The sequence below is a fragment of the Acipenser ruthenus genome, chromosome 26 (genome assembly GCF_902713425.1).
Source record: "Acipenser ruthenus chromosome 26, fAciRut3.2 maternal haplotype, whole genome shotgun sequence".
In the NCBI taxonomy this organism is placed as follows: Eukaryota; Metazoa; Chordata; class Actinopteri; order Acipenseriformes; family Acipenseridae; genus Acipenser; species Acipenser ruthenus.
In genome coordinates, this window is record NC_081214.1 from 5,071,804 (window position 1) to 5,090,133 (window position 18,330).

The 18,330-nt window shown below is 42.9% G+C and overlaps 1 protein-coding gene across 1 annotated transcript in view; it reads left to right on the forward strand.

Moving 5' to 3' along the window:
• Positions 1 to 16,296, forward strand: part of LOC117430729 (mediator of RNA polymerase II transcription subunit 13-like) — a 45,730-nt gene extending 29,434 nt beyond the window's left edge. The window contains exons 9-30 of the mRNA XM_059000543.1: positions 463 to 1,155; positions 2,119 to 2,335; positions 3,054 to 3,126; positions 3,435 to 3,556; positions 4,219 to 4,309; positions 4,988 to 5,199; positions 5,346 to 5,545; positions 5,763 to 6,694; positions 7,746 to 7,910; positions 8,209 to 8,432; positions 9,334 to 9,523; positions 9,911 to 10,331; positions 10,748 to 10,967; positions 11,158 to 11,349; positions 11,515 to 11,738; positions 11,965 to 12,107; positions 12,418 to 12,576; positions 13,264 to 13,449; positions 13,913 to 14,064; positions 14,365 to 14,538; positions 14,883 to 14,983; positions 15,817 to 16,296. Of these exons, the coding sequence (XP_058856526.1) occupies positions 463 to 1,155; positions 2,119 to 2,335; positions 3,054 to 3,126; positions 3,435 to 3,556; positions 4,219 to 4,309; positions 4,988 to 5,199; positions 5,346 to 5,545; positions 5,763 to 6,694; positions 7,746 to 7,910; positions 8,209 to 8,432; positions 9,334 to 9,523; positions 9,911 to 10,331; positions 10,748 to 10,967; positions 11,158 to 11,349; positions 11,515 to 11,738; positions 11,965 to 12,107; positions 12,418 to 12,576; positions 13,264 to 13,449; positions 13,913 to 14,064; positions 14,365 to 14,538; positions 14,883 to 14,983; positions 15,817 to 15,949 (5,224 nt within the window). The 3' untranslated portion in view covers positions 15,950 to 16,296. The remainder of the gene's footprint in view (positions 1 to 462; positions 1,156 to 2,118; positions 2,336 to 3,053; positions 3,127 to 3,434; positions 3,557 to 4,218; positions 4,310 to 4,987; positions 5,200 to 5,345; positions 5,546 to 5,762; positions 6,695 to 7,745; positions 7,911 to 8,208; positions 8,433 to 9,333; positions 9,524 to 9,910; positions 10,332 to 10,747; positions 10,968 to 11,157; positions 11,350 to 11,514; positions 11,739 to 11,964; positions 12,108 to 12,417; positions 12,577 to 13,263; positions 13,450 to 13,912; positions 14,065 to 14,364; positions 14,539 to 14,882; positions 14,984 to 15,816) is intronic.
• The last annotated feature ends 2,034 nt before the right edge of the window (positions 16,297 to 18,330 follow it).

Sequence of the window (18,330 nt, forward strand, 5' to 3'; positions counted from 1 at the left end):
GGGTGTGGTGATCATAAACTAGGGCAGCTTAAGGGAAAGCTGCCAATGCTTTCACACCAAGACGTCCTGCGCTTCTATTAAACAGTAGTTTGTTTTAGGCGTGTGTTGTGTGGCCCAAACCAAAGGTCCTCTAGGGAGAATTTTATACAAATAAGGTGTTTTTCAGCTGTGAAGAGATTAGTTGTTTTTATAGAACAAGTGATAACTAGGGTGTCTTGTGTACTTGAGTCTCTTAAGTTTTGTCTCAAGGAGTGCCCAGTGGCTTACCTAATACAACCTTGGGGGGGATAGCTGAGTAATCTCTCAGGAAAGCCTTAGTCTAAATGTTTGTCTGCTACACTTACCTAACTTTCTTTTGTAAGAATATGTTTAATTCTCCAATCCGATTGGTATTTAGCAGCGTGTGCTGTAAAAACAGGTCTCCTGACGTGGCTTTTGGTTTGTCCCCCGATGTTCTTCCAGGCATAAAAACCTGAAGCAGAGAAGTGCCGGGCCCCCAGGTCAGCCCCAGCCTGCTGGCCAGCCCTCACAACCGCCACTGAAACACAAGGCCAACGAGAAGCCGGAGAAGGGGGACAAGCAGCAGAAGCGGCCGCTGACCCCCTTCCACCACCGCACCTCTGTGTGTGATGAGGTCTCCCTGGACTCAGACTCTGCGAGCCAGCGCCTGGGCATCCGATCGCAGGACAGCCGGGGGCGATTCTCAAACCTGAGGCCTTCCGACGTGGTCTCTGTGGCCAAGACTCCTCAGCTCCACGGAGGCACAGAGATGGCCAGCTCCCCCCCTCCCCCTCCGCTCAGCCCCCACCCCTGCGAGCGGGGCGAGGAAGGGGGCGAGCCCATGAAGAACCCCTCCACCCCGCATAGCCAACACTTCTACCAGCCCACCCCTGAGCCCTGCCTGGTCTCCCAGAAAGCAGCTGAGGACCACCGGCTTGATCATCACCCCTACCCCCCGGCATTCCCCGAGATCCTGGAGCCCACCGTGTACGTGGGGGCCGCAGTTAACCCCGACGACGGCAGCGCCGATGCACCCTGGAAGTTTTTTGTGCTTCCTCGGAAAAAGGACTCCCATTTCCCCACGCCCCAGCTCCCCACCGACAAGTTGAGGGATGACCCCATAGGATCCCAGGAAAATGTTGTGTCGGTTACTGAGTGAGTATTACTTCAAGTTCCTTAGCAGGGGGGTACAAGGGCCCATTTATCTATCTTTTTGTGTGTGTCTTTGTTGGGTAGGTTGCTTTTAACCATTGAATAGACTGGTAGATTACGGTTTATAAAAAAAAAAGTGATATTCAATGGACAATTGATCTTTTACACTGTGCGTGAACTGGCTAGCACTTTTCATATGCGTGTTTACAAAAGCTCTTTATGAATGGGATATTAAAATGAATTATCTCTTATTTTAGTAAATCATTCTTCAGATTTCTCAGCAGAAAAACAGTTTAAAAGACCAGTGTAATCAAATCCAGAAAAAAGCATCATAGCAATGCTTGCTCTTTACCTTTAAACAGACCTATTTTAATTTCTGGCATTTTTGTCAAAAGGGAAAAAGATACAGTAGAAAGGTCATGTTTTAGTCTAAACTATTGAGGGTGAAAAGTAAAGGCACAGGCCTCATTTGGAAGGCATTTTGAGTTCAGCTCTTCTCTGGAATGACCACCTCAGTTGCATGTTGATCTGTTTATTCTGAGTAGATCCCAGGGCTGGTATGGACAAAGCCTGCAGATTGTGTTGAATTGGTTGTGGTTTTGAGCCGTAGTCTCTGCTGAGACTACAAAACCTATTGGTGTTTAGAGATGTCATGGCAGACTAGCTCATTTCCTATTTAAGAGAATGTTCCCACCCAACTTTCTTACCTACATATTATACTGGTGCACTATATCACAGATTCAACTATACTGCCACTTTGTACTATTTTTGTGGTGTACACAGGACTTTTATTAGCAATTTCAGTAGCAAAATGCTCCATCATAGTGTTAAGACTGTTAATGCATATTGTGAATCAAACTATTTAAGGTTTGTACACAGCATTAATGATTTTTGGTGGGAACATTGATTTTCTCCACAATTCTTTCCCTGTCTTGGTTTGAAATGATTTGCCTGTTCTCTTGGCAGGTTGATGGCGAACTCGAAGAAAGCGTTAAAGGTGTCGGACGAGCTGGTTCAGATGTACCTGCAGAGAAAGAACCAGCACCTGTCTGCAGCCATCTCGGACACCGATCACGAACCCGAAATGGACCCATACGCGTTCGTCGACGGAGACGTGGAGTTCTCCTTCTCTGACAAGCGGGACAAGCAGTGCGGTGAGAGGGAGGTCGGGAAGAAGCACAAGGTGGGTGAAACGCAGCCTGGCTTTTAATAGAGCTCTTTGGTTTGTTTTTTTACACTGCGAATTTGACTCCTTATGACATCCCTGCCAACTCTGGCTCATGTCGCAACAAGACAAACTCGCATGCGTACTTCCCAGATTTTCTGACAGATATTTAATTGTGCGTGAAGCATTATAAGCGCTGCTCCTCTGGGACAAAGAGGAATTGTTTTCAGTAGTGAAACAAACTTATGACAAATAGTTTCTTTGTTTTAAGCATTTGTTGAAAGAATAGTGGAATTCAGCAAAATTCTTAAACCTGAGATGGTAAGATATTGGTTTGAGTATCCACATTTAAACAGGTGTGTACCTATTCTATTCGTCACCTACAACGTACCTAGATGAAGCACTTGAGTGGCGCATTCATGCATTATTATGAGGAATCTGATTTGTAAAAGGGGAGGGCAAGTCTGCATTCTTTCTTCCTATGGCATTATCAGTTTCCACGAAGTACGTTGGTATAGTAAAATCTCTGCAATTAGATTTAAACACTTTAGCACTAATGGGTATTGGTGTTAAAGCAGGAGAAAGCATGGAAGGAAGCTTGACACTTATTTGTATCATTAAGCCACTTGAAAACAAAACAAGGTAACTATAGAAATCAAAAAAAAAAAAAAAAAACACATGTCCAGATGACTTCAGTTACTAAAAATATGTTTAACAGCAGTGTGTTTATTTTCAGGCGGACGACGGAAGCTCAATACCAGCTGAGGGGGAGGATGCAATGTCATTGTTTAGTCCCTCTGGAAAGACGGGTAAGGAAATGCCTGTGTTCAAAGGACTTGAATAGTAAAATCATTTTACTATCGGCTAAGACTGGGCAAAAATGGGGTTCCCCAATAACCAGACAATTGGCATTAGCCCCATTCATGAAAATGAAGTTAATTTAATTAAATGTATTTTCAATATACACTCAACTGTAAATCTGCTGTAATTAAAACCATACATATATGTGAACACCCACATTGTGTTTGGTTTGCTATGTTGTGCCTTTATATTTTGAGCATTGTGGTCATGTACTCAGTGATGTATTTTAAGAAGCTGTTTCTCTCTCGTTGTAAAGAAGCCCAGCGTGCAGATGCTCAAAACCGCATGGTTTCGACCAGCTTGATACACGAGACTGATCTGGCTGTCTCTATCAACGATTTAGACAATCTTTTCAACTCGGATGAAGATGAGCTGACGGTAAGGAACTTGCCAAATTTTGCACAGCCTAAACCAAATGTACCTTAAAGTAGCTAAACATGGATTTTCATCAAAAAAATGATATATTGTACTACACTTGTCATGCTTTTAGAAATGGTTGCACTTCCTTGGTCACCTGAAGACTAAAATTGTCCCCGCCCCCTCAACGCCCCCTTTCCTGTTATTAGTTGACTGGCATGCTTATAACCAATAACATTATCCAGAAACCACTGAGGTGAAGCAGTAACTTCCTTCAGAGGGTTTTCTTTAACCCAGTGTAGTACCAGATATCTTGATTTATAACATGTTTGCAAGATTCTTTCAAAACTGCATACTCAGAGTGTAGCAAATGGAAGTCCATGGCATGTACAATGCATGGAATTATGATGTTAACTCAATCATAGCCTTCATTTCTTACCTGACTGAATAAGAGGAAATCCTGTTTTTGTTAGTCTTGCTAATGGATCAGTGTATTGTGTGTCCTTGACATTTAAACCAGGTTTCAGGTGGCACACAGGCCTTGTAAAGAAGTGAAAACATGTTTTTGCAGGAGAAGCGTTTTGCTTACCTGTGGAAAGTGGCTGTTTTATATTTCAGATAACTATAACACAGAAGACAAGTCAATTCTGCTGCCTAACACTTCCCTGTTCTGGTTTTTGCAGCCTGGTTCTAGAAGAGCTGTTAATGGGACAGATGGTAAATTCAGCAATAAGGACTCAAAGCCAGCAACACTTGACCCCCTGTCTTGTATCAGTAAGAGATTCATGTTTTGGATTTTTTTTATCTCTTTTGGGGGGGTTTAGTTTAGGTCCACAGTTTGAACATGCAAAAATTAGAACCTGTTTGAATTAGACATCATGACTTCATTTTCAAAGCTGCAAGAACTGTTTTTGGAATCATTTCTACTTTCCTCACCTGTTAAAGCCCCACGCCCTTCATAGCAGAGCTTGACGTCTGTCCACAGTAGCCCCTTCTCAGATTAGCTGCACTGGATTTGTCACCCAGGACTAGTTCCTGTTTGAGACTGTCAGACAGCTGTGTTTTTGAGTGTGAGAACATCCGCAGTAGTTTCCTTTTTTATGCAATTTTGTTTCGGGGAAGTCCTGTCCACATTTGAGTCGTGGAACTGAAGTCTTGTTTTAATAGGTGGCCTGGGTTGAGGGATAAATCCCAAGTCCAATGAAAAGACCCCAGGTTGTGTTAAGGGGTTTTACACAGATCACTATTCTGGTCCCACTTAAGCAGAGCCTGGAAGGATGGATGGCAAAACTAAGCCAACAAACTTTCAGTTAGTGCCTTCTTGAGTATACTAGCAGTACACTGAAGAAGGCACTCGCAGACATGGTTGTCTACTTGACATTTCTTAGTTATGCCTTAACATTATTGAGCGTTTTGAAGGACAGTTTAATTGACTATTTTTCTTCAAACCAGATTCTGCAGATCTGCATCAGATGTTCCCGACTCCTCCGTCACTGGAGCAGCACATCATGGGCTACTCCCCGATGAACATGAATAGCAAAGAGTACGGCAGCATGGACAATGCCTCAGGGATAACTGTCCTGGATGGCAATTCCACTTTGGGAGGCCACTTTAAAATTGAGGTGGAGGAGGGCTTCTGCAGTCCGAAGCAATCTGAAATCAAGGTAATTCTTTACCTGAGGGTTTGCAGTAATTAGTTTTAATATTTTTATTTTTATGTATGTTTTAATGGGGGTATCTTTTAAAGAATGACTTTCTTTTTTGCACATAGTCTTGGTTGTTCCAATAAACACCCCACTTTCCCTTGAAGGATTTCTCATTCGTGTATAAAGCGGAGACGAGTCAGACGTTTGTGGGCTGCTCCATGTTCGCCCCTCTGAAGACTCTGCCCAGCCAGTGTCTGCAGCCCATCAAACTACCAGAGGAGTGCTTATACCGGCCAAGTTGGACCGTCGGCAAACTGGAGCTGCTCAATCCAGTACCAGCCATGACGTTTCTTAACAAAGACGGGTACGTTGTAGCACATCTTGCACTGACAAACCAGATGCATGCTTATCTTCATGTTTTCTCATTGCATATCGACAGTGTCCCATAATCCATATTCTATATATAGAAAGATTATCTAGCAAGGGACTTTCAAGCAGTTTGGATAGGACTTTGTGAACCATTGAATCTGAATCAGATTGTGTCCAGGACCGTTAACTAATTCATCCTTGTTGTTTTGCAGCAACATCCCCAGTGTGGGCAGCGCGATGGACCAGGATTACATCCAAACCTACACGCCGCAGACACACACCCCCTTCATGTCCAACAGCGCCCCCCCTAGCAACAGCGGAGCAGGCATCCTGCCCTCTCCTGCTACTCCCCGCTTTTCAGGCCCCACCCCCAGGACACCCCGGACCCCCCGCACTCCGAGAGGAGCCGGGGGGCCATCCAGCGTACAGGGCTCCCTCAAGTACGAGAACTCGGACCTGTACTCCCCAGCTTCCACCCCTTCCACCTGCCGGCCCCTAAACTCCGTGGAGCCGGCCACGGTGCCCTCCATCCCAGAGGCGCACAGCCTCTACGTCAACCTGATCCTGTCAGAGTCTGTCATGAACCTCTTCAAAGACTGCAACTTCGACAGCTGCTGCATCTGCGTGTGCAACATGAACATCAAGGGGGCCGACGTGGGCGTCTACATCCCCGACCCCAACTGCGAGCTGCAGTACTCCTGCACCTGCGGCTTCAGCGCCGTCATGAACCGCAAGTTCGGCAACAACTCGGGGCTCTTCCTGGAGGACGAGCTGGACATCATCGGGCGCAGCTCGGATTTCAGCAGGGAGGCGGAGAAGCGCTTTGAGGCCCTGCGGACAGCCTCTGTGGAGCGGAGCGGCCTCAAAGACAAGCTACCAGACGAGCTAATCCTCCTTCTCCAGGACCAGTGCACCAACCCCTTCTCCCCCATCGCTGCCTTCGATCAGGAAGCCACCCCTGCCGCCGCATCCAGGCCCGGCCTGGCCCTCGCCCCCTCCCCGCGGGTCGAGGAGAAGGATTACTTCAACGACTGCTACATGGCGCTGGAGCACGGCCGCCAGTTCATGGACAATATGTCTGGGGGCAAGGTGGATGAAACACTGGTCAAGACAACCTGTTTACATCACTGGTCCAAACGGAACGGTGAGGGCTTGGCTTATTTTATTAATTCTTTTGAAGCGCAGCAAGTGACACGTACAGCGGCAGGTTATAATTACTATTAGCTCAGACATGCATTAAAAAGAGCCTGTTTGTGCTTTGTATACAGTTCATTTTTTGGGAGAATGTGGCTTTATCAATTCATCATCAGTGCCAATGTTTTGATCTGTTTCAATATCTATTCTAGCCAGTGCTAATAGTGTTCCGTTTAGAATCTCTACACCCCCTGCTGTACACAGCTCCGCATTATCAAAGGAAGCTGCAGAAACTCCTGCCATGTGCGGTATGAAACCTCACGGCTCTGTCCCGTCAAGGCAAATTTACCAAAAAAACCTTCAGTGAGTGCTAATGATATTTTATTGATGCACATCCCTGATCATTGCACTGCTGAAGAAGTTATTAAATGGCTACTTGTTCATTCCTGAGAGTTGTGCCTAATTGAGAGGAACTCAAGGAGTTTCAAAAGCACTTGACATAATGGAAAGTGTCAATTTTTGGTGTGATGGAGTGTTGCTGTTATAATCCACGGTTTCAGTTGCTGTTGTATTATTTCCGCAACGATTTAAGACTTTTGGGTTGTTTTTGTGCCTTTAAAACTAAAAGTAATGTATCCTGTTCTTGAACAGTGTGTTTAAACTAGATTAAATTAGACTTCTTTGTAATTGTGACGTCAGATTGGTTTAGTTGCTCTGACAAATCCACAGCTGACTGGTATAAACAGGAGGTTCAAAAGATTACGTTAGGAATGCTCTAACCCAGGGGTCTCTAACCCTGGTCTTGGAGAGCTGCTGTGGCTGCTGGTTATCGTTTGAACCAATCTGTTACTTAATTGAACCAATTATTGGCTTAATTAGTCAAGATTAACAGGTGTTCCAGATCTTTAACCACTGATGATGTAAAGACACCTGTAAAACCTGCTGGACAGGGGCTCTCCAGGACCAGGGTTGGAGACCCCTGCTGTAACCATTCAGATGATTCTGAAAGTGAATGACTCTGTGATTCCCTGGTGTTCACTCTGCTCTCTGTCTCCCCCTAGCTGTGGATGTGAGCATGCTGTGCTCTCAGGATGTGCTCCGTGTGCTGCTCACCCTCCACCCTGTACTGCAGGATGCCATTCAGAAGAAGCGAACACGATCCTGGGGCTTCCAGGGGCCCCTTACGTGGCAGCAATTCCACAAAATGGCCGGGCGTGGATCCTATGGTAACGACTGCTTCACCGTACCCCCCAGCTCTCCTGTTAAGGGACATGCTTTAACACAACATGCTGGAAATCTGCATTGTATTGTTGACACTCCCAAAGCTGTTTCACTGTCCACCACTCCCTTTGTCTCCATAGCTGTACTGCTAACCCCTTTGAAGCAGGTGTCAAGATGACTGTCAATACTGAATTCAAAGAGATGCAATTTGAATGTATTTCGGGGATGATTTCTGAATACATTGGGAATCACAATTTAAGAATGTAAAGGTTGCTGACGAGTCTCTTTATTTTCTCGTCCCAGGAACCGATGAGTCCCCAGAGCCGCTGCCGATCCCCACGTTTCTGGTGGGGTACGAGTATGATTTTGTGGTGCTGTCTCCCTTCGGCCTGCCCTATTGGGAGAAGCTGTTGCTGGATCCGTTTGGCTCCCAGAGGGATGTTGCGTACCTGGTGGTGTGTCCGGAAAACGAGGCATTGCTCAATGGGGCAAAGAGCTTCTTTAGGGATCTCACTGCAGTGTACGAGGTAAGGATGTCAATGTAAACATCTAGCTTGAAGATGCCATTTGTGAAACAAACTGGACTGGCGACAATGCTTTCTAATGTAGAATACACTGCTTTGGAAAATTAGAGGCACCAAACCCAGCTTAAATCTAATAACTGGGCAGTACTGGATGCATAATTTGAAGAGTTTTTCGGTTCTTCCCGATGCACTCAGATCTTTATGGTTTAAAATGAGGAGAAATTTTTACTGAATGAGTTTGTTTGTCATTGCGCTTGGTGTTTTATTAGCCTCATGCTTAATCTGATCTTTAAGTCATCTGTCTTGCTGTCGTTGAATTGAACGGAATTGCTATTGCCACCTGGTGGACAGAAAATAAATGGCTTCTATTAACCAGCTTTTCAGAGATTACCACCAACTCATGTCTGACTCTAGATGGAATTAGGAAGACTAAATCCTTTCCAAAACAAATATGCATTTGATTAATGCACAAATGGGCCTTAAGCAGGAATACAAATGTCCCTTTTTAAATATGCATTGCATGGGTCTGTTGAATTGGCTTAAACTTTTCTTGTGAATGTTACCTTTTTAAGGAGACCACGTTTTTAAGCAGGTATGTGTTTCAGCTGGCAGATTATATAAACAGCAGAGGTTTAATCAATAACCATTTTCCTAATTGAACACAAAAAAATGTGTAGACTTCACAAAAGGCTCTCAAATACAACTGAAAGCATGCATGTGCATATTATACATGGCAATCTTATCTATGCTTTAAGAAATGTATTAACCCCATATGAACTGAAAACATGCATGTGTTGGTAATAAGGCATTCATTGATCAATACATGTTTAATTGAGGCTCACAACATCGCTGTGGCGATCACGCGATTTCATTGTTGCAATGACATTTTGTTTTCTTCCTGCAGTCGTGTCGGCTCGGTCAGCACCGGCCCATCTCCAAAGTGTACTCTGACGGTATCATTCGGGTGGGGAGCACGGCGGCAAAGAAGCTCACGGACCAGCCCGTCAGTGAGTGGTTCCTAAAGGCAGCCGGCAGCAACAGTGATGCCTTCGCCAAACTCAAACTGTATGCACAAGTGTGTCGGCACGACCTGGGTAGGTTTAAATAAAATACAAATAACATCCGCTGCAGCCTAGGGCACAAGCACCATCCAGAATAGTGGGATCTGTGCAGCCTCTTCTGGCGAATAAAACCCCATACCACAAATGTGTTTCAATATCCCATTTTTATTTACTTAATTTGGATACTTTGTTTATCCACAAGATGAATGAAACTGATGCTTTTAAATAATGTACCAGCAGACATGTGTGGCAATACAGTATGTTTGACAAAATGCTTTTATTATTTTTGAAGCTCTAAGTGTTATGTTTCTGCATGCAGTGCAGTGGCTGTGGTTACAAATACTGATGCAAAGGGAATCTCTGCATTAACCTGCAGCAGTTAGGTTTGTCTCTCAAAATTATTTTGTTTCCCTCTTTCAGCTCCATATCTTGCTGCTCAATCACTCGACAGCTCTTTGCTGACCCAGCCGAACCCCCCTCCTCCCTCCAGCCAGTCCTCTTCCACACAGGCAACGGCTAACACGGGCACGGGCAACTCCCTGACTTCCAGCGGCTCTGCCATCCCCAACAACACCATGCCGGGCGCCTCGGGCACTGCCCTCTCCTCTGGCACCACTACTTCCTCGTCGGGCCCAGCCGGTATGGGCAGCGGGATGCAGTCAGCCAAACCCAACTCCTTCCCTCCCTTCGGAGGCATGTCTGCAGGCTCCATGTCCACGCTGGGCAACCCTCCGCAGAGTGGGCAGCTTGGTCAGCAGCCCAACACGCAAGCATCAGGCCTGACCGGGGAGAACATGACTGGGGCAGCTCAAACACAAGCTCCTTCAGAACCTCCTGAAAGGTGAGGCTTGGCAACGCAGGGCTGTGAGGGTTTGGTACAGATTTCATAAAGCGTGAATTCACAAAAATCATGCCGAGATGATAGAGCGACGTATATTATGTGCCATGTCAGTGCAAGAAAGAGAGAACATGAAAAGCTTGTACTTACTGAATTTAAACAATTGTTACCTACACTAAAGAAGTCACTAGCTGAAACTTTTGTCTACTTGACTTAATTTCTCATAGTTTTACCTTCAAAATATTGTGTAAAATATGAAGCCCCTCTGACTTTATTTGTTCTTATTTTAAAGCACACAGTGCTGAATTCTTTGTGTTGAATAAGCACCTTCTGGGATGTTTCCAGTGGATGTTCTCAAGAGTGCTCCTGTTCAGCACTGCTAGATTGACAGGCCCTTTTGTCCTTTCTCTCCCCCCCAGCACTATGGAACGAGATAAAGTTGGAGTCCCCACAGACGGTGACTCCCACGCTATCACGTACCCACCAGCCATTGTCTTATACATCGTGGACCCCTTCACATACGACGAGACGGAAGTGGGAGCGCACTCTTCCAACGTGTGGACCCTGGGCCTTCTACGCTGCTACTTGGAGATGATCCAGTTTTTGCCACCACATATCAGGAATGCTGTTTCTGTGCAGGTGGGCCACTTTCAGCTGTGCTCCTTAGAAATACGGATGTGAGAACTGCTTTTATCGATATGGACAGTTATAAATAAGATCTGGTTTAATTTTAATGGGTGTTTTATAGCTTGGATATGTATGCCATTGACATTCCTTGTTTTATCTCGCAGGTCAGAAACTTTAACCAGTCTCCCTTGGTTTTGTTTAGATAATCCCCTGCCAGTACCTGTTACAGCCAGTGAAGAATGACGAGAGGCACATCTATTCCCAGCATTTGAAATCTCTGGCGTTCTCCGTCTTCACCCAGTGCCGAAGACCACTGCCTGCCTCCACCAACGTCAAAACACTGACAGGCTTCGGGCCGGGCTTGGCACTCGACACTTCCCTCAAGAGTCCAGAGGTATGACGCTGAACAAGAATGCGACACAATGATTCTTGTATATAACTCCCAATTTAGCACTTTTTATAAATTAAAGCAAAGCTATTTTTTTAAATAACATGATGAATGCACCTGTTTTGAAATCCAGACCCCAGGTTTAAGCTTTTAATGTTCTGTGTGCTTCAGAGACCCGAATGCTTGCGCCTCTACACCCCACCCTTCATCCTGGCACCGGTGAAGGACAAACAGACAGAGCTCGGGGAGACTTTTGGAGAAGCCGCTCAGAAATACAACGTGCTCTTCGTCGGCTACTGTTTGTCTCACGATCAAAGGTGGCTTCTCGGTACCTGTACTGACCTCTACGGAGAGCTGTTGGAAACCTGCATTATCAACATTGATGTTCCCAACAGGTGAGCATAGAAAACTGTTCAAATGTTTGTTTCCAAGCATGAGTTGTAAATGAAATGGGTCTCTTTACTAAAGATTATACCATTTAATATCCATTGTGAATGTACTGTTCATGGTATAATCCCACCAGCTGACTGCCATGTTTGTATCTGTGTGGTGTATAAACATGCCTGAGGTGTTGTGTTAAAAACTACATTTTAACATGCGTCTGCCTGGTTTCATTTCTAGGGCTCGGAGGAAAAAAGGCTCTGCCCGAAGGATGGGTCTCCAGAAACTCTGGGAGTGGTGCTTGGGCCTTGTGCAAATGACATCACTGCCGTGGAGAGTTGTGATAGGACGGCTCGGTAGAATAGGCCACGGGGAGTTAAGAGGTGAGGAAACTTGTAGAACTAGCTGCTGATTTAAAAGGTGATACAGCGCCTTAATTCACAATTCAGTACATCGCGAATTTGGTTCATTAATGGTTAGTCCACGTTGACAGTAAATTGTATGTTTTTTACTGTGTAAATGCCAGTCACTAATTCTTTTTGAGATAGTTGGTGTTAGCAAAACAAATCAAGCTGTCTAATTGTACAGTCATTGTTAAAAACTGTTCTGTATGGTTCACCACTTAATAGAATTAAGAGCCCCCCAAATTGCCAACATATGTTGCATTGAATTTGTGTCTCTGTTCATCTCCAGACTGGAGTATTTTACTCAGCCGGCGCAATCTTCAGTCACTCAGCAGGAGGCTGAAGGAGATGTGCAGGATGTGTGGGATCTCTGCTGCAGATTCTCCCAGCATCCTCAGTGCTTGTCTGGTTGCCATGGAGCCGCAGGGGTCCTTCGTGATCATGCCAGGTAAGAACACAGATCTGTCGTAAATGATTTTGTTAGTGTTTTTCTCACCTTCCAGATTACAGAGCAGCAAATTTAACACTAAACGGTGGCTTCACACAATTAATTGATCTGCACCTGAAAATCAAATTGATGCTAAATTGCCTGTCAGTGTGAACTTCTTCAGTTGCTCTTTGTGTACTGTTGGCTATTCTAGTGTTTTTGTGTGATTTGGCTGTTGGATGTAGTACTGATGTATAGGGAAAATAATGTGGTGGATTGGAAATAAGCCTTTGTCACTAAAACTGCATGAGGAGTAGGACACGCTCGTAGAGTTCTGTTAAACCAAGTCAGATTAACCGAATTAGGTCTCATTGGGCAAACCAGCACATGTGCATCTCCAGATTGAATTTCTGTCTAGAGTAACAATAAAATACTTTTGAAATGCATGATTGCAATTTACATTTCCAGTACGCCTATTCAATGCCAGGCCTGTAGTACTGTCTTATGTTGGATAGTATATTACCATGGCCCCATAAGCGCATTGCTATAAAATTAGTCTAAAGGGTTGTAGGCATTTATTTCAATACAGGATTTGGGGATTTACACCAATATCACATCAGTGATTTACCTCTTCCTTGTTTAAAGCATTGTATAATATATATATATATGTTTTAGTTATGATCTATTCATTTGTTTCTTTTTTTACAGATTCAGTATCGACAGGCTCGGTATTTGGACGCAGTACAACTCTGAACATGCAGACTTCTCAACTGAATACCCCCCAAGATACGTCATGCACCCACATCCTAGTGTTTCCAACATCTGCATTCGTGCAGGTGGCAAATTCAAACTATACCACTGAGAACATTGACCTGGCGTTCAACCCCAATAACGGTTAGTACCGGGCGTGCTGCTAGATCTGCATGGCGAGATCGCTCCAGGTTTACCAGTTGGAGGGCATCTGCTAGAAAAAGCTTTTGTATTTTTAGAAGTGGCTTGCTTCAGTACATTGGGCTTTCCTGTTGGCTGTCTTCCAGCTGTTTATCTCGCCTGGTATGAGTTCCTGTTTTGATACTTTCAGAGCACATGCTTTAAACCCTTGTGATCGTGATCTATTCCTGGCAGCACCCAGTAGGTGACTAGATTTGATGAACCTATTGGGGCTCTGGTTTAATTCCAGGAGAATCTCTGCATATAGATAATTAACACATGCAACATGTCTGACGGGCCCTATTCTTTCTACACTGAGCGTGATGTGGCTTTTGGGAATAATCGATTTTAATAAGAGATTTATTTGATTGATCCCCGTAATAATCCCTTTTTATATCATCCCTTTTGCATGTTCTGTCCTTTTCAGATGGAGCAGATGGAATGGGCATCTTTGATTTGTTAGACACAGGGGAGGACCTGGTTGATCCAGACATCATCAGTATCTTGCCTGCATCGCCAACAAATTCACCAGTGCATTCGCCGGGCTCACACTACCCACATGGGGGGGATGGAAGCAAGGTAAGCTTGCCCAGTATACTTACCTACAAGAACAAACTTGCTTTGAACACGGAAAGTGGTCCTTCTAAAATGTTAAATCAGTAACAGTTCACGGTACACCACTTCAAAACTCAACATTGTTGAAATACGAACTGTCAAATACAATTGATTGATTAAAATCCTTCAATACGCTGGGGCTTTCTGCCAGTTTACCTGGCATACTACTTGCGGTTTAGCTTTCTAGCATCTGCTGCGTTTCTGGTCAAATTGCATTGCATCTGAGAGCTTGTCATTTTAACCCTCATATTTTTCTATTTTCAGGGGCAGAGTACAGACCGGCTGCTCTCCACAGAATCTCACGATGAAGCTCCTAACATTCTCCAGCAGCCTCTAGCTCTTGGCTATTTTGTATCGACCGCTAAAGCTGGCCCTCTGCCAGACTGGTTTTGGTCCGCTTGCCCGCAAGCACAGAACCAATGTCCACTTTTCCTTAAGGTAACTGTTTATTATTCATTCAACTTTCATACCAAGACATAAATACGTCAAGCATGTTCTCTGACTGGACGGAAGACAGATTATTTGTATTGATCTGAACTGTTGTAAAGTGGCTTTTATTTAAAACGGTGGTGTATTTTATTTGAACAGCATGCAAATTGTATTTTTTTTTTTTTGTGCATAGGTAGTTTGTATTCATTTATCATCAGAATATCTGCGTACACATACTTATTAAATATACTGTACTGTAAGTATCTGTGCTGTATTGCAAGCCGGATATACTCTGGTTAGTGCAATAGCTGATTCAAACAGAACCCTTCTAACTTGGCTTTTATTGTCTTCAGGCCTCTTTGCACCTCCATGTGCCTTCAGTGCAATCGGATGAGCTCCTTCACAGTAAACACTCCCACCCTCTCGACTCAAACCAGACCTCCGACGTCCTCAGGTACTGAAAACCAAGCAAGCACAGATCATTATCATATTTACTGTCAATCGGAGATTAGAGAAAGTAGTAATTCTGTAACAAACCCGAGCATTCAAACTTAGATTTTTGGATATGTCCTGTGGTCTGTAATTTTGTATGCATGTCTATATGTGAATGCAATTCTAGCAATGCATTTCTACCAGTTTTAAACTTTAATATACAAGTTTGTTTATTTTAACAGAATTGACAAGCCAGTGGATGCCGTTGCAGGGCAGGGTTTCAGTCCTTGGAGCGGCATGTTCAGTCTCTCTGCTTGTCTGCTACCGTAGTTCCATTGTGAAAAACGACAGCAAAGTCTTTTAAAAAGGATTTCTGTGTGACTCATGCTCAGTATTAATCCCCAGGGGAAATGTATATGAGCTTGAAGCACCATTTCAAGTTAGCATACAATCCCAAAGCCTGTCAGAGACTTTAGATGGATTGTCGCCGGAGTGTGTTAAAATTGGACAACAGATTAAATATGTTCTAACTTGGAAAAATCTACTTTGATTCCTTACAGTTTTAAATGATTTATTGCAGATAATTTTATAGCCATTTGAAATGAAGGTATTTCAATCCTCTTTCACCCTGGAAATGCAGATGAAACAAACAGCAAGTTATACATGGTCCCTCTGGGTTGTTAATATGCAACAGTTTATGTACACTCTTAGACAGCCAACAGGTACATTTCATTTGATCAGGATCATTTGCTTTCCCAAATCACTGAATGGATATCTGTTGTTGCATGTTCTCGTGTAACTCCTGTTCTGTGCACGCAGGCTGTGATCATTAACCCGGTTTCCTTGCTCGTGCAGGTTTGTGTTGGAACAGTACAACGCGCTCTCCTGGCTGACCTGTGACCCAGCGACCCAGGACCGGCGCTCCTGTCTCCCGATCCACTTGGTGGTGCTCAATCAGATGTACAACTTCATCATGAATATGCTATGATTGGCAGAACCTGAACTTTTTCAAGGGAGGAAATGTATTTGAAAGGGATTTTGTGTGACCGATTACTACAGTGCTGGACTTTATAAGAGTTTGAAACTGTCTCCCAATGTATGTGCAAAGGGTATGAGATGTTTCTTCCAACAAATAGAGTGGCTGTATGGTTTGCTTTTAAGTCATATTTCGAGGACTTGTAGAAATACGAGATACAGAAACTATGATCTAAAAAGAACTAAACTGCAGCCATGATATTTGTTAGTCGCATCAGACATCATGGATTCAAGTATATAATGTCTGCTATCAAATGTTTTGGAAGATAAGGGATGCTCTTAATAAACCACAAATGAATCGACTCCTGCATAAAGACCTGACAATTCCTGTTTTGGATGGTAGTACCTAGCACCAATATCCAAGTGAAATGCCTGCATCTATCTTATTTATTGTAAGTTTTTAAATGTATAAATTGTCTTATATTTCTTAACCTCTTTTATATATATATATATTAAAACAAATCCTAGAAGGTTTATACCGCCTTCTTGCTTCAAAGCAATTGGTCGAAAAATTATATGTAACAGTCTTAATTAAAAAAACAACAAAAAAAAAAAAAGTTGCAGTAGGTTGCTTTTTAGAGTATTATTATTTTTTGTAAGGGGGACAGAAATTTGTATTGTCATGATGTACAGATAAAAAATGGGTTGGGGGGGGGGGGGGTTAATGTCCATACCTTGAAGTGTGGGGATTTACAGCTTAGCTGTACCTGCAGAGTACTTGTACAGCAATGAAGTTCACTGTGTCTATTCAAAAGAAAGAGGTACATTGTCGTAAATAGTATTTTATACCACACATTTAGAGACACAAACCATATATATATATATATATATATATATATATATATATATATAATATATATATATATATATATATATAAATTAGTTGTACCACTGACTGGTGCAACTTCTGTTTTAGGAATAAAGCGAGTCTACTCAATTCTCCTGTGCTTGTGTTTATTTGGGGGGTGGGGAGGGGGGTGGCTGTCAGGCCTGCAGAGTATCTGGCATGTAATGAGAGAAGTACAACATACCAGATTCAGAAGTGAGGAGGTGTTGTTGCCAGTAAACTGTCTGGAGGAAAGACCTCAGGAGCGTTGGGGATCGTTACCCAATCTGAATATTACAGGTTTCTAACCGGCTATCGCAGCGACCGCATTAAGACCTTCCACTTGTATCACTTTATTTGTGAAATAAATGTGTGGTGTAAATGATTTTAAAGCCTGTGGTTTATGCAAAGTGTATTCCAGTTCAGGTCCTTAACCCTCTGTTTTGGAATACACCTGCATATTTAATAAATAAAATATCCTTTTTTTATCTCATGCTTAAAACCAATTACAGTGCTTGACATCTACAAAAGAAAAAAAATCATGATGCCCTGTAATTTATTTTAAATTTGTAGAATTCTCTTGTCAATCCAAGCTTAACTGGTTTGTAATTTTTTTTTTTTTTTTTTGCATTGATAGTCGAGTTGGCCACTTTAATTTGTGTGTAAATATATATATATATATATATATATATAAATAATAATGATGTCAACAGATTTTATTTGTTTCTACTGTATAAAAAGTTGTGCAAAGTGGCAACTAGTAGCAGTTAATGTTTCTCCAGAACGCACATTTAAGATTTTCCTAATGGAGCACTTATGTTTTTGAATTTGGAATAATATCAGTGCATTTTGACAATTTAAAACATGATTTGGTGAATGGTAGATATTTGGATTGGTCTGAGTTCAGTGCTTCAGTTATTTAAAATGTTCAATTCCTATACTATGGTGCAGCTCCAATTTGGCTTTATCTGCCCATATATATACACTACCTTACTACATGAACTTGGTTTTTGTGGTGTTTCCAGTAATTTCATGAAATAATTGATGTGGGATCAACACATATAAAGGCAATCTATTGAGATCATGGTGTGGTCCCATTTAAAAACACAAATGTGATTTACATTGTGTCATCGGTTTATTCCAGAGGGGAGGGATCCATTAAAGCATTTTCATGAGATCTACCTGTAGTATATTTTGAAATGCAGATTGCTACTTTAGGTATATGTAATGAATATACATCAGCAGAGTGGATATTATTTAAGATTATGTATGCTCTTTCTGCAGAAAGAAAGTTATTCATATTGAATCGCACAGAAATGCTCCGTTCTAAATGATTTGTGTGTGTAGCTATGGAGGAATATTCAGAATTATTTTCCAAAGACTAGCACTTGCCAATATGTTAATACAAATCTTTCACCAATTAGAATGTCCTTCCTTGTTACAGCCCATGTAGTCAACTAATTTGCTACTTACACTAGCTGTTGCAGAATCGTGTAATGAATTGTTTA